This window comes from Drosophila montana, unplaced genomic scaffold (assembly GCF_035044405.1).
Source record: "Drosophila montana isolate Dmon_TW-CO22-7 unplaced genomic scaffold, ASM3504440v1 contig_402_1, whole genome shotgun sequence".
Taxonomy (NCBI): Eukaryota; Metazoa; Arthropoda; class Insecta; order Diptera; family Drosophilidae; genus Drosophila; species Drosophila montana.
Genome location: NW_026998739.1, coordinates 1,961,264 through 1,979,540, shown reverse-complemented (window position 1 = coordinate 1,979,540; position 18,277 = coordinate 1,961,264). Strand labels below are relative to the sequence as shown.

Below are 18,277 nucleotides of genomic sequence, written 5' to 3'. Positions count from 1 at the left end.
ATGATAAAACCATTTTAAAACACATTTCAATAATTAACTGTATTATAATGTGGCACGTTAATTAAATTGTAGTCAGTATGAAAATTTTCAGTCGCCATAAATGTATAATTTTGCATTTTGCGAAACACACCTTGACGTATATAGGCTTTGTATGTCCATTTAAACATATGTAAACATATATAATTTTTATGTAAACATACATACGTACATGTATATTTATATATACATTTGTATATATGTCAGATTCCGCACACAATATTGTTTGTAAACACGCAGTAGTAGCTGGGTAGGTTTTACAGTTTGTATAGTTTTTGATGAGGAAGCGTGATGTCGTCATTTCTAACTTTTTGTCCAGGCAAAAAGTCAATTTACAGCACATACATACATAAATCTACACACACTAAGAATGAATAAAAAAAAAAAAAAAATGTAATCGGTGAGTGCGCACACCTACAAAATATCGTGCTGATTTAATCACTTTCTTCGTCGGCAGTAGCAAATGCCAACTTTTACTCTCATATACACGCACACGCCCGCCCACCCACATACTCACACACATACTCACACACACACCAACACACACACCCGCTGGTTAGCCAAGACCAAGAGCCTTATGGCCAGTGGCCATTAAATGTTGCCCTAAATAAGGGGCAAGCCTTTTTTGGTCGCCTTAACCTGAGTTGTGGGTTTACAGAAGGATGTTGTAGTTGGTTTCGTGACCGAGTGCTTTTCAAGGAGAACGTCCCTATAACAGAGCAGCAGAGGTGTAGCTAGGCGAGGGGATGTCGGTTTTTTGGAGAGTGCAGGTGTGTTAAACTAGTCACGCAGTCGGACATGCAATGGTCGCGCGCTCATAGTTGCCCATTTTACTCTATATACACGTTATTTTCGGCTACAATCTGGGTGGACACTTTCTAAGCGCCCCCCCTTGAAATTGGTTACATCAGAGCATCGCGAAAATTAATATTCCAGAGTTATGGGACTTTAGTTTCAGTTAAATAAAAAACTGGCCAGACCACAACTGCTATAAACAAACAATTAGTCGAGGCAAACAAGGGACGAGCTTTGCAGAGAACTTTAACCTGTTTAATCGAAAGGAATTTATTAAAGATTTCAATGTCAACCTTAACGAAGGTCAACCTGTACATAGCCTTATGACCTGCACGTTCCGAAGCTACAGACAATAAAAATAATTGCAATATAATTACTATACGAATGTAGGTCAACATTAACTTGTGCTTGTATTCAGACCCGCGCTGTACAAACATAAATTATACATTTAAGAACCAACATGCATATTTGCTTGGTACACATGGATTTCAGACAAAGAAATGATATATTATGTATATAAAAACTTGATTTTTGAAAAAGATTCCTGAATATTATAGTACATATTGTCATAGTACATGCCTACGAATCTTTGTTATGCCAGAGTGACATTAAATGAGCATAGAAATCCCAATTTATAAATGTCTGTCTGGCTATGTACTAAATATACATAGTATTTACATAAAATACATTTACATAGTATGTATATAGTACATATGAATGAATGTATTTATGTAGTAAGAATATCTAAACATCGTGTAGATCCCGCACGCAAATGACTTTGCCCTGTGCAACTAAATCAAGAGGAATTTAAATTTTGTTGGGCCTACGCCAAAAATATTCTTTTGTTTCACGTAACAATATGAAAGTTTCATCAAAATTAAACATTGATATGTATGTGTCGCTCATCCATGTACAGATACTTCTATATATATATATATATATATAAATACATACTATGTGCGTAAATACATACGTATATTCACATTCACGTAATGGCACGTGTATGCGCATATATGTGTCATGAAAATTCTTATTAATGGGATTAGGCTGGGAATTTTTTATAATACATAAATACATAATACATAATAAACATCGCCAAACACCAAACAAACGATGAGCACAAATCAAAAGTGTTTTATTTTTATTATTTCCTTTTTTTTTTTTTGTTAACTTGAAAGTCTTTTTGATTTCAATCCTAATAAATATTTCACCTAGAATGATCTTTTTAATCTCATTTTACATATGAGTACTATGAGATAACATACTTTGGCTAAAATTAACTAGTTTATGCCATTCAATATCTTATTCAAATTGAATGTCAAATTAAGTTTAAATGATTTAGTCCAGAACATGCATTTAAATGCTTTTTCATGTTTTCAATATTCCAAAAAAAAAACCCCATTTTCAATGCTATACACGCCTTATAGCCAACATGTTGCATGCGCTGTTAATAAACAAATATTGAACAAGATTCTCTTTTGGCTCAGATAGTCCTTTTAAAGGGGGGAATTTAGTATATCAGCAAACCCACAAAATTTTCTCTTTTTGAAAAAATGTATAAAACTGAAGAGAATATTTCGTATATCTTTTTATCAATATGTCTTTTATTGTTGCGTAAAAATTATCATAATTAATTTGATTTTACCATCAACATTCGAAGAGTAACAGCACGAGAGACAAAACTTAACAGCGCCACGCTCTGATGAAGCTCTGTTAAGCTCTGCAACTTATACCGCAAGCGACAAGTCGTAGCAGAGCGCGCGCAATTTAAATTTGAAAACCTTGCGGGCCACAGTCGGTGGCGCTCTTTTCACAGTCACCGTTTGGGGCTGCTCCAATCAGTCGGCCGCTTGCTTTCAGCCAGTGCAGAGGTTGTCGCGTGAATGCCATCGCTTAAGAGATATTAAAACGTGTGCGACGAAATTATTAAAAACGCCGACGCTCGTACACCTCGACGACATTGATGGCTTACAATCTGGCTACCTATTAACCGAGCGGAGGGCTGAGTGCGCGGGCGTTACGCGTAGTTTAAATATAAAAAACCCGTTTCGTTAGTGTTTTTAGTTTTTTGCGTGGTAATAACTAACACTCCGGCGCCAACGGCCCGATTCGTTATCAGATAATCAAAGTAATGCAAGTCAATATAAAAGTGATGTGATTTTAAGCCCAATGATAATAATGTAATGAAGGCATTTACGGATGTGCATACAAAAACTGTTTGTGTGTGTGTGTGTGTGTGTGCGTGTTTCTTGACACAACTTCATTGTTCACGTGCTGCAAAGCTTTATAAAATATTATTAATGTTTAATGTGTTGACATATTAGATAAAGAAACATCCTTATAGACACTTTCAGATATTATTTCAATAAACAAACCTCTTATGTTTATCATTTTACGCATAACTGACCTACTATCAATAGTGTGTAGCTCTCATGTTTATTTACTTTACCTTGTTTTCTATGAAATGTGCCTTAGCACATTCAGCCTGCCTGACATTTGATCTCTCATCCCCTTTTTTTCGACGATCTACATGGTTCTTATTATAATTATAATCAGTCTCTTTAGACATTTGACGAGCGACTAAATAGAAGGAGTGTGTATGAGTAGAGCTATTTGAGGACAACGTTTTTAGAATATTTTCCTTGGCTTGTGTACATGTGTTGTTTATGTATGTGTGCATGGGTGTGTGTGTGTGTGTGTGTGTGTGCCCGTGCATGGCTCTGTACCAAAAATATGCGCCATTGCCGTAGTCTAACATCGTCCATTTTTACGTACGCAAATAGTTTTTGTTCTGAAAAATTGTATATTTTCTATACAAAATATTTTTGTTGGCATGTCTTAGTTAGAGGTGACGTTTGAAATATATCAAGTAATTTCACTAGCCCTACGCACAGAATGGCCTTTAATCATCAAACGTCAAGAGCCGCACATGCAGTTACCTAATCTTCATTTAGCGTGTCGTTATTCAGGACACTAAATGTACATATATATATATACAGTAAATATTTCGTTATTAGACAATGGGCATACGTTTCTATTTCGAATTCCATATACATATATAGTAAGTGTGGTTTCTTTCTAGGAATTCCGAATGGGAGACATTTAATTTTCAATTTAATTTGAATAAAATTCTGTTTTATATGGCAATGTTATGTGATCTTTTGACAGTTTTATTGGGCAATCCTTTGTCAATTTGCTTATACCCAAGTGTATTATATAAGAGATTAGTCGCTGTATATACATATCTATTGAATATACCCGTATAAACAGACATCATCTTGTCACTGTATGATCAAACAAAAAGAAAACAACGAGATCACAAAAAAAAGGAAAAATTAGCACACATAAACATACTTGTACATAGTACATGCTGTAGAGCCGAAATGAAAATTTGAAAAATAATTTGTGGCCGTTTCTTTGTGTACGCGGGCAAACCTAGTAATACATCAGACTTATTTTAGCACAAAGCCCCCGAAAAAATAAAATACATAAGTAAATAAATTCATAGCCGCGCGCACACTTCAAGAACAGATAGCAGCAGCTGCTCGACACGGCCCGGGGGGTGGGAGGGGGAGTGGGCGGGTGGGGTCTAAAGGAGTGTGCGCCAGAGGGGGGGGGGGCATAGGGGAGCTCTACATATTAACTTGCCACTAGATGATAACCAACGGCACATTTTATGTGCCATGAACGATATATTCCTAATTGCGAATGGGATTTGACTACGCCACAATGGATATTCAAAAAAAAATAAAAGAATATTCAAATTTTCGAAAATGAACTTTAATTTCTTTGTTACATCTCATTTATTTCGAACGCACTCTCGGCTGTGCCCCCAATATACGCTATTTCAGCTCTTTTTACATGCATATCATCAATGATATCCATATTTCCTAGAAGCCGGAACCAGTATCTTTTTGTACTATATAGTCGAAAAGGGGGCGCACAAGCATAAAATTTCTATTTACACTGTTTGGCAGTCTGTCCATCAGCCAAAAATGAAAAAAAAAAAAAAAAAATAAAACCCATCAGCTATCAACCAGCCGTCAGATGTCGAATGTGCATTTAAAATCCATTACGCTATATTTAGTGGCTTTTCTAGCCATTGTTCCATTCCATTTTCATTTATTGGACGATAAACAAGTGCACACAACGTTGCCGTCAAGACAGGTAGCTGTATGCGGGACCCGACCATATTGTGGTCGATTGTGTGTGTGTGTGTGTGCGAGAGTGTGTGTGTGTATGTTTGGGGTTCGTTTTGACAGTGCGTCGCTAACAATAACAACAAATTTCCAAATCAACACTGACTTCTAATTTCGCTCACACTTTTTTATATACATAGTATAATAGCCTTTCCGATAGATAAAATACTGTTAATATAAGTTCAAAAGAATCGATGCCTCGACTTTTACGTTCGGTTCGTGAACCACGTTCTATGCAGCTCCGACTTGAGGTTCCGTTCGTAAACCAACTTCCTTACAGGCTCGACTTTAAGGTTCCGTTCGTGAACCACCTTCTATGCAGCTTAAGGTTCCGTTCGTGAACCACGTTCCTTACAGACTCGACTTGAGGTTCCGTTCATGAACCAACTTCCTAACAGACTCGACTTTAAGGTTCCGTTCGTGAACCACGTTCCTTACAGATTCGGCTTTAAGGAACGGTTCGTGAACCACGTTCTGTGCAGCTTCGACTTAAGGTTCCGTTCGTGAACAGTCTCGAACCCTGGTTTTAATTCGAACCAACTTTTGTTTTAAACTAATTGGTAGAATAACTTCTAGACAGTGTAATTTGCCATGTGTATTGAGGTGCACATGTTATTAGTCTTTGCCTTCGCTTTATATATTTAATTTTAGTTTTGTTTTTGTTTTAATCACAATTCTTAGTCAGATTAATTAGTTTTATCCCATTGTGCGCGGCACGAAATCACAACGACTTGTGAACAGATAAACCAAACAAAAGCAAACCAAAGTAAATTCAGCTTCCAAATTTCAAATAAACGCGTCGAAAGTGGCAGACAGAGCTGAGTTGATCTTCCCTGTATATGGACAGGTAAACAACTATATATATATACATATATTTATATATAGTCAGATCTATATGTACACATGAGAAAAGACAGCTTTTAGCAACTATGTAAGCAGCAGAACGTAAACAATTATTGGACGTATTTTGAAAATAAATTCAATTGTTTTTTGATAAAACAGCAAGAATTCTCGAAAATAAATACAAAGTGATTTTAATTCTACTTAAATGGTGTAATTTGATTGTGCAACATTGAGCAGAGAAATAAGCAATATATTTAAAAGTGATATAAAAAAACATACGTTTATATAAAATATACTTGAAAAGAAAGGAAAGCCACAATATGCAAAATTCAACGTCTTCATGTGCTTGGTACTTGTCCTGGTCCTTGGCTGCCCAGCAGCATCACCACAAGCTGATGGCCATGCAAACACCCTTTGCGGACAAAGTGGCCGTAACACCGCCGGGTGCCATATACGCTCCACAGCCGCAAATGCATCAGCAGCAGCAACAGCAGCTGCAGCAACAGCAGCTACAGCAACAGCAGCTACAGCTGCAGCAGCAGCAGCAGCCGCAGCAGCACTCACCGAATACTGCAGCAGCGCCGCCAACAAATTATCAACAGCCCGCGCTGCATCCGAGCGCCGGCACCCATTTTCCCATGGCGCCCGCCTATAACTTTGGCCAGACGCTGCTTAATGCTGGCCAAGCGCAGGGCTATCCGGGACAGCTGGCGCAGAGCAGCCAGGCCCATCCGCACAGTCACTCCCAGACGCATCTGCTGCAGTCGTCGATGTTTTCGCCACTTTCGCTGGGCGCCTACTACACGGCAGCAGCACAGGCGGCGGCAGCGGCGGCGGCTGCAGCAGCTGGAGCTAATCATGCGAACGCTGTGGCCACTTTCGGTGGCGTCCCATTGTCCGCACAGCAGGCTCTATTGGCTGCCGCCTCCGTGGCTGGTTCGACGGGTACGCCAGCAGGCATGTTGCCGCAGACGTCGCCGGTGTCGGTGCCGGTGCCCGTGTCCATGTCCGTGTCGGTGCCGCGTCCAGCACAGCCGCCCACGTGTGCTCTAGTGCAGCAGCTAAATTGTATGCCGCAGGATCTGCAGCATCTCTCCTCCATTAATCTAAACCTGGGCAGCGTCATGGCCCTTCGAAATCACGGAGCCATCAAAGCATTGCCAAATGCAGCCACTCTAACAATTAACAGAAAGGTGAGTGAAACAAGTCAAAACCTTTCAATCGGCAGTGACCGACTGTGAAATACTCTGTAAATTGTGTAAGTTAAAACTAGGTTGGAAATAGAAAAATAATAATATTAGGTTAGTTAAGTGAACATGTCCGTAATGGAGTAAAGCTTTGGATATCGGAATACCCTCGATAGATAATGTGTTAAGACTATATAGCTACGCTCACTGTGGGCGTGGCAAGACAGAAAAATCTATATGTTTTAATAAGTGAGTTAATAATTAGTGAATAGAACAATAAACCTGAGGTAGGATCTTCCAATTGCATATATCTCGATCTTTACACAGTAATTATGAGAGACATGTAGATAAATAGATGTAGATTTAGATTTAGATCTAGACAATTTTTTCACCCGATTAATAATATATATAGATACAAATATAGATGTAGATATAAATTTCGATTTATACTCATTTTTCACCCAATTAATGATCTTTACACAAAATGTAAAACCTTTTACCCAATCAAAGTGCATATTTCAAATTTTAACCTTCTTAAGCTTTAATCCCGGAAAGACGGACATCGCATATACTCTCTATTGACTTTGAGACTAGAGTATAATAGAAAAAAATGCGAATTAGCTCTTTGATTGCCAAAGTTAAGGTTAAATTTGACTGCATGCTCGAACACATATCTTAAACTCAACTAAACACTCGATCGAACTGGTCTCCTAAACGGCGTGTCATGATTTCTGATTGCCAACCAGACCGACAGACGGACGGACGGACAGACGGACGGACGGACAGAAAGACACCTGCAATCAAGCACTTGCGCGAAGGTCATCGAGACACAATTGATGTCAGTGCCTGAGAGCCGGCTGAGCAGCTGCTGTTTACGTTGAAATGTGCCGTGCTCTTGAACCATAAGTAAGATACATTACATACATATGCGTACATTCGTACATTCGTACATACGTACATTACATAAATATGTAGATTTATGTGAGCTCATCAGAGCGACCGTATAATGATTTATCGTTAGTTTGTGAACCCGTCTAAGCATTGTTCAATAGCTCTGTACATCGATTCACTTTGACACACATACATCTCTATTTATATATCTCCATGCCAATAGCTATCTCCATTTAATTTATTCATCCCATATACTAGATAGTTGCAGCGATTATTTATAATAAATGTAAACTGGTAGCTGTCTATATAAAGAAATCCCATATCTATATACATTCCATAATGCAAGCCATTTTATGCTAAATTATTTTTATGATTATTTTATTATTTAACAACTTTTTTATCATTTTTAAGCATAATTTTGACGCCGACTTCTCCGCGTCTAAAAAGCATATAATTTTCTTCGTCTGTCCAAATCTATTTATATACAAACTTGTCTCCCAGGTTTAAAAGATATCTGCCGGAATTGTTCGCCATATAAACTTTAGGTTTTTTGTAATACAGAACCTTTTTGTTAGTTGAATTTAATATATTATTATTATAGATAAATTGTCAGTGGTTCGGTTTTTGGTTCGAGCTAACTTCCTGCTGTTAGGTTCGGTTCGGGCACATTTATGATTTTCAAAGAAACAAATTGAATTTATAATTTTAATTAATTTGTGGAAATAGTCTACTGAAAATATGCTTATAAACCAGTTTCTCACCAAAGTTTTGACCCCTAGCCAATATATCATGATTACATAATTTTTAACAAAAAATAAATGGTTCGCTTTGGGCTTATATTCTGTTTTCCTTTTGTAAGATAACTGGTTTGGTTTATGAAAACAATTAAATTGAAATCCCAATCCAATTACCACCTGAACTAGCTGCACCTAGTATGCAGGTAAAATCTTATTTACATCGTAATTGTACTGTTTGGTTAAGCACATAAAAATGGAAATTAATTAAAGAAAACATATAAATTTCAACAGCTAAATCGTAACTTGGAATAGCAAGCAAATTTATAGCGGATGTATTAGCTAAGCCAAACAATGCCTCGATAGATACATAGACAGATACACATCGGTGTACATATGTATATATAGTGATAGAGTGTTAGTCTTATAAGGTATATAGTATAAACACAAGTCCCAAGTGCTAACAAAATTGAGTTGGTAAATCGTTATTATGACAAAACTGCATCATGAAAACCCGAGAAACAGTCACCGTTTGTAAACACTCTGCCCGAGTCGTAATGTTTGGACATTCACTTTAACAACAACAACAATAATAACAACAACAACAACAACTATTTAACGTCAGCGATCGTAATCAGAAATTGCTTATTACGATTTATATAGTATACACAATATGTCTACATTGTCTTCTGAATTGTACGTATGTTTCGCTGTTTTTCTATAATTGCTAAATACCCGTCTACTTGACTTGGTGTGGTGTGTGGCAACAAATTGGTAAGATGATATCATAGAAACCAAAAGTAATTATGCGCTTTGTGTTAAATAAATAAATAAATATACTAATACTATTTATAAGCCGACCGACAATCTGCAATCTCCTTGTGCTTTGCCGCAAAGACCTTTCAGATTTTCCGCATCGCTACGCATGCTTTTCGTGTTTTCCACTGTGATTTCCACAGTCATTTTTTTTTCGAAATGCAATCGTTTCACGAGCCGTAAGCGCTGTTGACTGAGTTGGTCAAGGTTTCCCAAATAGCCCATAAAGTAGCCCCAACTGCAGGTCGCAGTCAAGCGCTCTTTTATCTTTCTTGCTTTCTTGTTGCTGTTTACTAAAATTCATAATACGCGTGTTCAACTCGGCCATACAGAAGTCATTCAGCAAGACACGAGATGTATTTGCTTACATGCGCGGCCCTTGAAAACAAGTTAAGACACAGACTTAAATGTAGCCTCAACAAGCCATTTTATTTTTTGTACCCTTGCATGCGGGTATAACAACTTCATGATCACATTTGCAGTGCACCGAATCTCTTTTATGGGGGATTAAAACAATTAATATCTAGTTTTTAATAAAGCTAATAACGTTTTTTTTTTAATGAGTTTTATAATAATTATTTTGTTATTTTACCCTTGCAACCGAGTACAACAATTTCATGATCACATTTGCATTGCACCGAATGTCTTCTGGGTGGGATTAAAACAATGAATATCTAGTTTTTAATAAAGCTAACTACTTTTTTTACAAAATAATTTTATGATTTGTATAATAATTATTCTGTTATTTTACCCTTGCAAGCGGGTTGTTGCAAGTTGTTATCTTCATGATCACATTTGCATTGCACCGAATGTCTTCTGGGTGGGATTAAAACAATTAATATCTAGTTTTTAATAAAGATAATAACATTTTATATTATTTTTATAAGTTTTATAACAATTATTTTGTTATTGTACCCTTGCAAGCGAGTACAATAATTTCATGATCACATTTGCATTGCATCGAAGTTCTTCTGGGTGGGATGAGAATTAATATCTAGTTTTTAATATAGCTTATGACTTTTTTTTTTTTTAATATTTTTTTTAGTTTTATAATAATTATTTTGTTATTGTACCCTTGCAAGTGGGTATAACAATTTCATGATTACATTCGCGATGCCCCGTAGAAGGCCGCTTTTCAGTTCTTATTGTTCAGATTTAACAAAATGAATATATATATTTTTTTAATATATATATAATACATTTTGCATCATTTTTATAGATATTACAGTAATAATTTTTTTTGTTATTACTACAATTTTTGATATTACAGTTATTATTAACATTATGCATCTATATACTTGCCTGGAATTCTAAACCGGAGCCGATTTGGAATCTCATTTAGCGAAGACCTATTAAAGAGTCCATTTTATAGAAGACAGCTTCTGTTCTTATTTTTTGGATTTAATAAAAATATTAATATATATATTTTATATATATTTTTCTAAATATTTGTTATAATGTTGAAGAAATGAATACAAATTCTTCTATTATTTAGAGGTTTTATAAGATTAATTATAATGTTGTTTACCTTCGTAGAGCGTATTGCATTTTTTTGTCATGAAATGTGTAACGCATAGAAGCAGACGTCTCCGAACCCCATAAAGTCTATATTCTAAGTCAACATCAACAGCTGAGTTGATATAGTCGTGTCCGTGTGTCCGTCCGTTTTTCTGTCTGCTTTTTTCTATGCGAACTAATCTCTTAGTTTAAAAGCTATTATCTTGAAAGCTGGAATAGGTCTGTCTTTCTGTGGAATCGGCCTGATCGCATCACTATAAAATATAGCTGCCATAAGAAAGATCGTTCTTGCATGGAAAACTCTTTTGTTTATCAAAATATCTTGAACATTTGGCATTTATAAGTGCCACTATGCTCCTCATATTCAAAATCTTATCAACATCCGAGGAGTATATCATATTATAAGTTCTGCTGCTGTATTCGCAAGCTCGGTCGAAAATTAGGTTCTTATATGGCAAAATATTTTCATCAAACTCAGCATGATATTTTTTATATATATATGTTTTAATATTCTTACATAACTGAAAAAGTAACTGCAACAAGGGTATTAAGCCTTCGGCGTGCCGAAGATATCCTTACTTTCTCGTTTATTATTATTAGTATATTATTATTATTTTATCTTTTTTATCTGGGTTCTATCGGTTCAGCTTCGACAAAGTTATGAGATTTTAAAGGACCACAGCAAAAGCTAATAGAAAATATAGCTAATATATAAATCTTATATATGCTGCGTATAGTAATTGATTACGAAATTCGCGTGCAGACTATAAAATAATAATGTTTAATAAACATTGCTTGCGTAGAAAGAATTTTGAAAATATTTCTCTTTTCGCAAAACTAAACAACATGAATATCTTTAAATTTGAATGAACTTTATACTCTCGCTTTATTCTGACAGCGCGCATACACAAATAATTATAATAAAATTGTTGTTATTTGGCTGAGCCAATTTTAAACGCTTTTCCAATGATTTAATATGAATTAAATTCAAAGATTGACCATAAATGAAATTGTTCAAATGACTCCTAACAGAAGAAATACGACAGATTGATTGTTTATATTTATTTATTTCTTTTTTTTTTCTGCTGTGCAGAACTAGAATTTACAGTATTAGACCAAGATTGCTTTGTACGGCTTTGTGCAACTGGTACTTGTCAATCTGATATGGTCATGGTCTGTCTCCAAACGCTAAGCAGCTCCACATTCTGCGGCCAGACTAGTCCACCAGTGTGGACATAATCAGTGCTCTAATTAATAGCAGGATGCTTTTTAAGCTGCGCGCTAAATGGCCTGGACAGGTTCTGTCCGATGCGAACAGCAAAGAGCAGCTATTAAAAGTGGTATAGAGATGGGAACCCGTGAGTGTTCTTGAAAAATGGATAATTAACCAAATCGTGGCCAACGTGGTCACGTGCTGGCCATTTTCGGCTTCCAGATCTCGCAGACACGCACACCCCACGCGCCACACGCCTGTTTTTAGCACCTTGCGCAACCGGGCGCAGAAAGAATCTGTCGCATATATCTATATATATATTTATATATATACCATATAAAAAAGTAGTTCGTGGGCATAATCATAAATATTGGGATGCTGTCCAAGCATCAGCCAGACCGTCGGCCGTTCGCTTGGAACAATATCAAAATTGCCCGCTAAAGCCAGAAGCATTCAATGTACATGCAAACAATAATTTGCATGCATATTCATACAGATATATAAATATATGTAAGTATAAAAAAAAAAAAGAAAAAAAGCAACATATATGAATGGTCGCTTGCCAAGATCGCTGGCAACAGGTCTCCGCCGTTGAATGATTCAATTAATTTATCAAGTCTTTCTATATGAACATCATCTCACGGATGAGTAGAGACATCACATACACTTATCAACAGTTGTGTGTGTGTGTGTGTGTGTGTGTGTGTGTGTGGGTGTGGGTGTGGGCAGAGTTCAAACATTTCATTCATATCTTTATAATATTCATCAATATAAGCGATTATTGATTATTATTTGGCAACACGTTAATAGCGTGTTTTATTAATTAGCAACCGACAAAAATTGTATTCTAGAATATGTTTTAAATTTACACTGTACTGTAAATATTGTAGTCAAATGAAATCACGGCTAAATTTAAACCATGCTACAAAATGCAAGACACTTTCGAATGCTGTCTTTTGTCTATGGTTCTATGGGGATAAATATTGTGCATTGGTTATGTGCACATGTGAGACGGAGATGCCTCAGAAACCCGTAAATATGCTGCTTAAGGGAAATTGACCGACAGCCCGTCTCGGCCGTCGGTCGTCGGTGTCAGAGTCTCCCGTGTTCTGTGGTCCGTTGCCCTCCCGCACAGCTTTATTTAGTTATTTAGCTGCTTTTTTCGGGGGGTTTTTTTTTGGGGCATGCAGCTAGTTTCCATCATTTGCTGGGCGCACTGCCAATGAAAGCAAAGACAAAAGTCAGCCAGCCAACAGTCACTCATCGGAGTCCACGAAAGAGACAACTAACTGAAATGCAAGTATCCATTCCATATATACATATGTATAACATACAGACATATATATATATATATCTACACTATTTGTCTCAGAATTGCATTGTACAATATGCTCTAGAATATCCCAATTGTATGTATATATATATACATATATGCGACTGTACAGTTGGAAGTAAATAATTCATGTCGTAGAAATGTGGAATTAGTGCTCAGCTGAACACTTGAGAATTCACATTTCAGGAATACGACGATCAAATTATGAAAAGATACCAACAAAAAAAAAAGAAGAAGATATGAATGCCAGACGCCAAAAAGTATAAATATTCTTGATGGATTCCGAAACTTGAGTTGCTGAGTTGCAATGCCCACGTCAAATAGATCTTCAAACGGAACACTGAATGAATCTCTACAAGCACTTGATCTTCTCTGACCAAGCAGTAAATTTTTAAAAGCATAAAAATAAAAAGAATTGCACATAAATCAAATAAGACAGAAATTTAATTAAAGGTTGTGCCTGCTCCTTAATTCTGCATACTTAAAGCAACTTTATAGAGTATATGTCCATATAAAGTATATGTATCTTTAATCAATTTGAGTATTCTAAGAGTTAATCTATGACATCGGTTTTTTCATCTGCTTTCAGCTGACAGCCGCCAGCGAGCTGGAAAAACAAAAAACAAAAATACCCGAGAAGCGAAAAACTGAGGACACGGAGCAAATTAAAGATTTGAAAAAGGTAAAGATAGATTAGCCATATAATTTAATGTGCTTATTCGATCTATTTTAAAGGCAAAGCTCGAGACAAAGGCTCTGAAGGCCAAGAGACCAGGTTTTACTGACGAAAGATATCAGGAGACCTCCTACTATATGGAAAATGGTTGGTTTAGCAAAAATACACAACCCCTAATTCAAAAAGCTAATTTTATGTTTCTGCATAGGTCTGAGGAAAGTCTATCCATATTACTTCACTTTCACAACCTTCACAAAGGGGCGTTGGGTTGGCGAAAAGATACTCGACATATTTTCCAAGGAGTTCCGGGCACATCCAGCCGAGGAATATGAACGCTGCATCCAGACCGGGACACTGACCGTCAATTTCGAGAAGGTGCCCATTGACTATCGGCTGAAGCACAACGATTTATTGGCCAATATTGTGCACAGGTAAATTCTATTAAACAATCTACCTTTTAAATTATTATTAAATATTGTAACATGTTAAGTATAGGCACAAGAAATGCCTTTAACCAAATAACTTCATTTTCATAAATTCTGTAGTTATTCTCTTTAATTTGTATAATGCGCTACTCGACTTGCTTTCAAATACAACAAAATGCATATTTGTTGCTAGTTTTTTTTAAACAGTAACTTATAGTATAAAGTACCTCCAAGTTTGTCACCTAAATAGAAATCCGTTTAAATTTTAAAATGGAAACAAATCTTACACAAATGCTAGACTCGATCTAGCCAAGTCTGTCTGTCTAATTGTAAGCGCAACAGTCACCAAATTTGTCATTTTGGGCTATTTTGCAAACAACTCAGAACAGGGCGCCGAAGATTAAATACCCTAGCAAATTATTTATATAAAATAGCTAAATAAAAAACTGCGTAGAGACAGATATTCGGATTTGATCAGCAATAAAAAGAATAGTTACACAAAATGAACACACTCTTTGCAAGAATTATAAATTTTATTTGTAATATGTTTATTTTTGTTGAATACTCTCAAATGGTTCATTTCCTTAATTGTTTCTGTACTTAAAGTCAAACATTTTGGCTGAATGGGTTGTTGCATTTGAAGCACTGAATGGTTACATATATCTAACTAAATGTGCGCACTCATGAATATATCTTTGCAGACACGAAGTACCCGTCACTTGCCAACCAATCACAATAGTGCATATGGATGAGGACATTGTGGTTGTTAATAAGCCAGCCTCTATACCCGTAAGTGGCTTAAACGACCGCCATATTACATAAACAATGCATTAATCTAGAAATATAGACTTAACTAATAATTGTACTTAAGCGAGACACTCACCAATTTGCAAATACGTAACACGAACTAATTCTCATTTCGCCTTACCCTAGGTGCATCCATGTGGTCGATACAGGCATAATACTGTCGTCTTTATACTGGCCAAGGAGTTCAGCCTGAAGAATCTACGCACAATTCATCGTCTGGATCGTCTCACTTCCGGCCTGTTATTATTCGGTCGTAGTCCGAAAAAGGCGCGCCAAATGGAACAGCAGATCCGCAATAGGCAGGTGGAAAAGGAGTACATCTGTCGAGTGGAGGGCATTTTTCCAGAGTGAGTGCAGCAAGAGTCCGAATAAGTGGAAGATTTTTTAATCAAAAACTCTATTTTAGCGGTGTCGTGGAATGCAAAGAGCCAATCGAGGTGGTCAGCTATAAGATTGGCGTGTGTAAAGTATCCCAGAAGGGCAAAGATTGTACCACAACTTTCCAGAAGCTATCCCAAAATGGAAAAACCAGCGTGGTGCTCTGCAAGCCTTTAACGGGACGCATGCATCAAATACGTGTTCACTTGCAATATTTAGGTAAGTTAAATTAAAATGCCATCTCGCTGAGCTAACCATAATAAATCCGATCCATTTTTAAAGGCTTTCCCATACTCAACGATCCGTTGTACAACCATGAAGTTTTTGGGCCTCTGAAGGGTCGCGGCGGAGACATTGGTGGCAAAACTGACGATGAACTTATACGAGATCTCATTAACATACACAATGCGGAGAACTGGCTGGGCATAGATTGCGACTCGGACATATCGTTGTTTAAGAATACTAAAGACGAAACCGACCTGGAGAGCCTGAGCAGCGATCAAACTTTCGGTATTACCAGGAACCACTTTCACTCTGTAAACATCTGTTACATATGAAAAATATTTCCATCACCTAGCCGTACATCACAGCGATGACGACGTGGGTGCCAATTCGCGGGAAACCACGCCGCCTTGTTTGGAAAATCCACAGACCGTCGACTCCATCAAGCAACTGCATTGTACAAATAGCAGCCCAGTCTTTTCTGGCAAGGCTGATGTCGCACCCACTTTGCCCACAGGGCTGCAAATCCCAAATGGAACGCAAACGGATTTGGGATTGGCCTCCGATAAAGTTGTTATTGATAAGCATTGCTATGAGTGTAAAGTGCACTACCGGGACCCGAAGCCCAAGGACCTGGTCATGTATTTGCACGCATGGAAGTATAAGGTAAGTGCAGCTATGCCAAGTATAAATTAATCAGAATTTAGGCATATATATATTATTGATTAATTCAGGGGCCTGGCTGGGAATATGAAACTGAGCTGCCCAACTGGGCCATTGCGGATTGGGATGAGTGCGACTTAACCGCTGATAAAGTTGTAAATTAAATAGATATTCTGTAACTTGTGTCTGGCTTGTCAGACCGTAACGTAGTTTTATTTATAATGCCTTAGTTCTCAAGCATCGGGACCCCCATCAAAGCGCTTCAAATCAAATCAATGAAGAACCAAAACAAACACAGTGCGATAAATATTGACCAATCTTTAATGAAACCAAAATGACCAAAAATATATACATATATATCGATTATCGTAAACTTTTCACAGAAATTCTAAATATCATATTTATGAAAAAATGTGCCTTTCAGATTGGTATAAATATATATTCATATATAGATGCACTGACAAATAATCCCCAAAATTGCTTTAGATGTTTTTCTCATAGTCAATTTTATTGGTATTAGAAAAAATTAGATGTATATCACGAAAATCAAAATACTGCAAACCAACTAATCAAACTATGTAGTAATACACATAAGAGCTGAAAAGACATGCAATACTATTTCAAGTTTTCATTACACAATTAGTTATTTAGATACATAAGTGTATGCATTAATCAGGTGAATCCAAACCAATTTCACTGGAATTGAGAAGAGATTCGTTAACAGAAGGTTCCAAATCACCTTAACAAGAACCTAATATCCCATAAAATTAAGAAAGCAAATACAAATCAAACTCGTGCCGGACTTCAGTAAATACTTATTGAAGGCGATAAAAGTCGAACAAAATATGATATATATAAAGAAATTGAAATAGATAATTTTATATGAAGTACATTATACTCGATAAGTGCAATACTTATACATATATTAATTATTATCAATAAATTTTACAAATGTTTCTTAGAAAAAATCTTAATTGTCACGTTACTTAAATAGGATATAGAATCAACAAAAAATAATTCTGGTAAATAATGGAATAAATTCGAATGTTTGGATATTTTTTTTTTTGCTGCATCAACACGAACAGGTAATATTTTATCTTTATTTTATCTTTACTATAATATTATTTATTAATATTGACTGCCACATTGAAAGACTTTAATCCAAACAGCATAAACATACACTTGGGCTCTTTAGGCCGAAGTTTTTTCATCAAATGAATAAAATAAAACTCGTTTGCGAACTTAATAAACTCGAGGAATAATGCACATACGAATATAACTTTATGCACTCGTATTTAGCAAAGGGCCAAGTCCGCACTTGTGCATTTTGCATTTTGCATTTTAGAAAGCCAGTAAAACTTTATTGGAATAAGAACTTGCTTGGGGGCCATTCCTGGTGCAGTAAAAAATTAAAGTTAATTAACGTAGCAGCAAAATTAAAAATTCATGTTACAAAATAAAATGCAATAAATTCGAAATTCCGTTGGTCTGCAACCAAAAAAAAAATAACACCCTTCCTAATTGCACACATGCCAACAGGA

At 36.3% G+C, this 18,277-nt stretch overlaps 1 protein-coding gene across 1 annotated transcript; it reads left to right on the top strand.

Moving 5' to 3' along the window:
* The first annotated feature begins 2,660 nt into the window (after positions 1–2,660).
* RluA-1 (RluA pseudouridine synthase 1) lies at positions 2,661–17,704 on the top strand. Its single transcript, XM_064697932.1, has 11 exons — positions 2,661–3,011; positions 6,033–7,066; positions 14,155–14,247; positions 14,301–14,388; positions 14,450–14,672; positions 15,368–15,455; positions 15,600–15,820; positions 15,880–16,070; positions 16,134–16,361; positions 16,429–16,739; positions 16,808–17,704. The coding sequence occupies exons 2-11, from the start codon at positions 6,194–6,196 to the stop codon at positions 16,898–16,900; spliced, it is 2,409 nt and encodes an 802-aa protein (XP_064554002.1). The 5' UTR covers positions 2,661–3,011; positions 6,033–6,193; the 3' UTR covers positions 16,901–17,704.
* Positions 17,705–18,277: the final 573 nt, after the last annotated feature.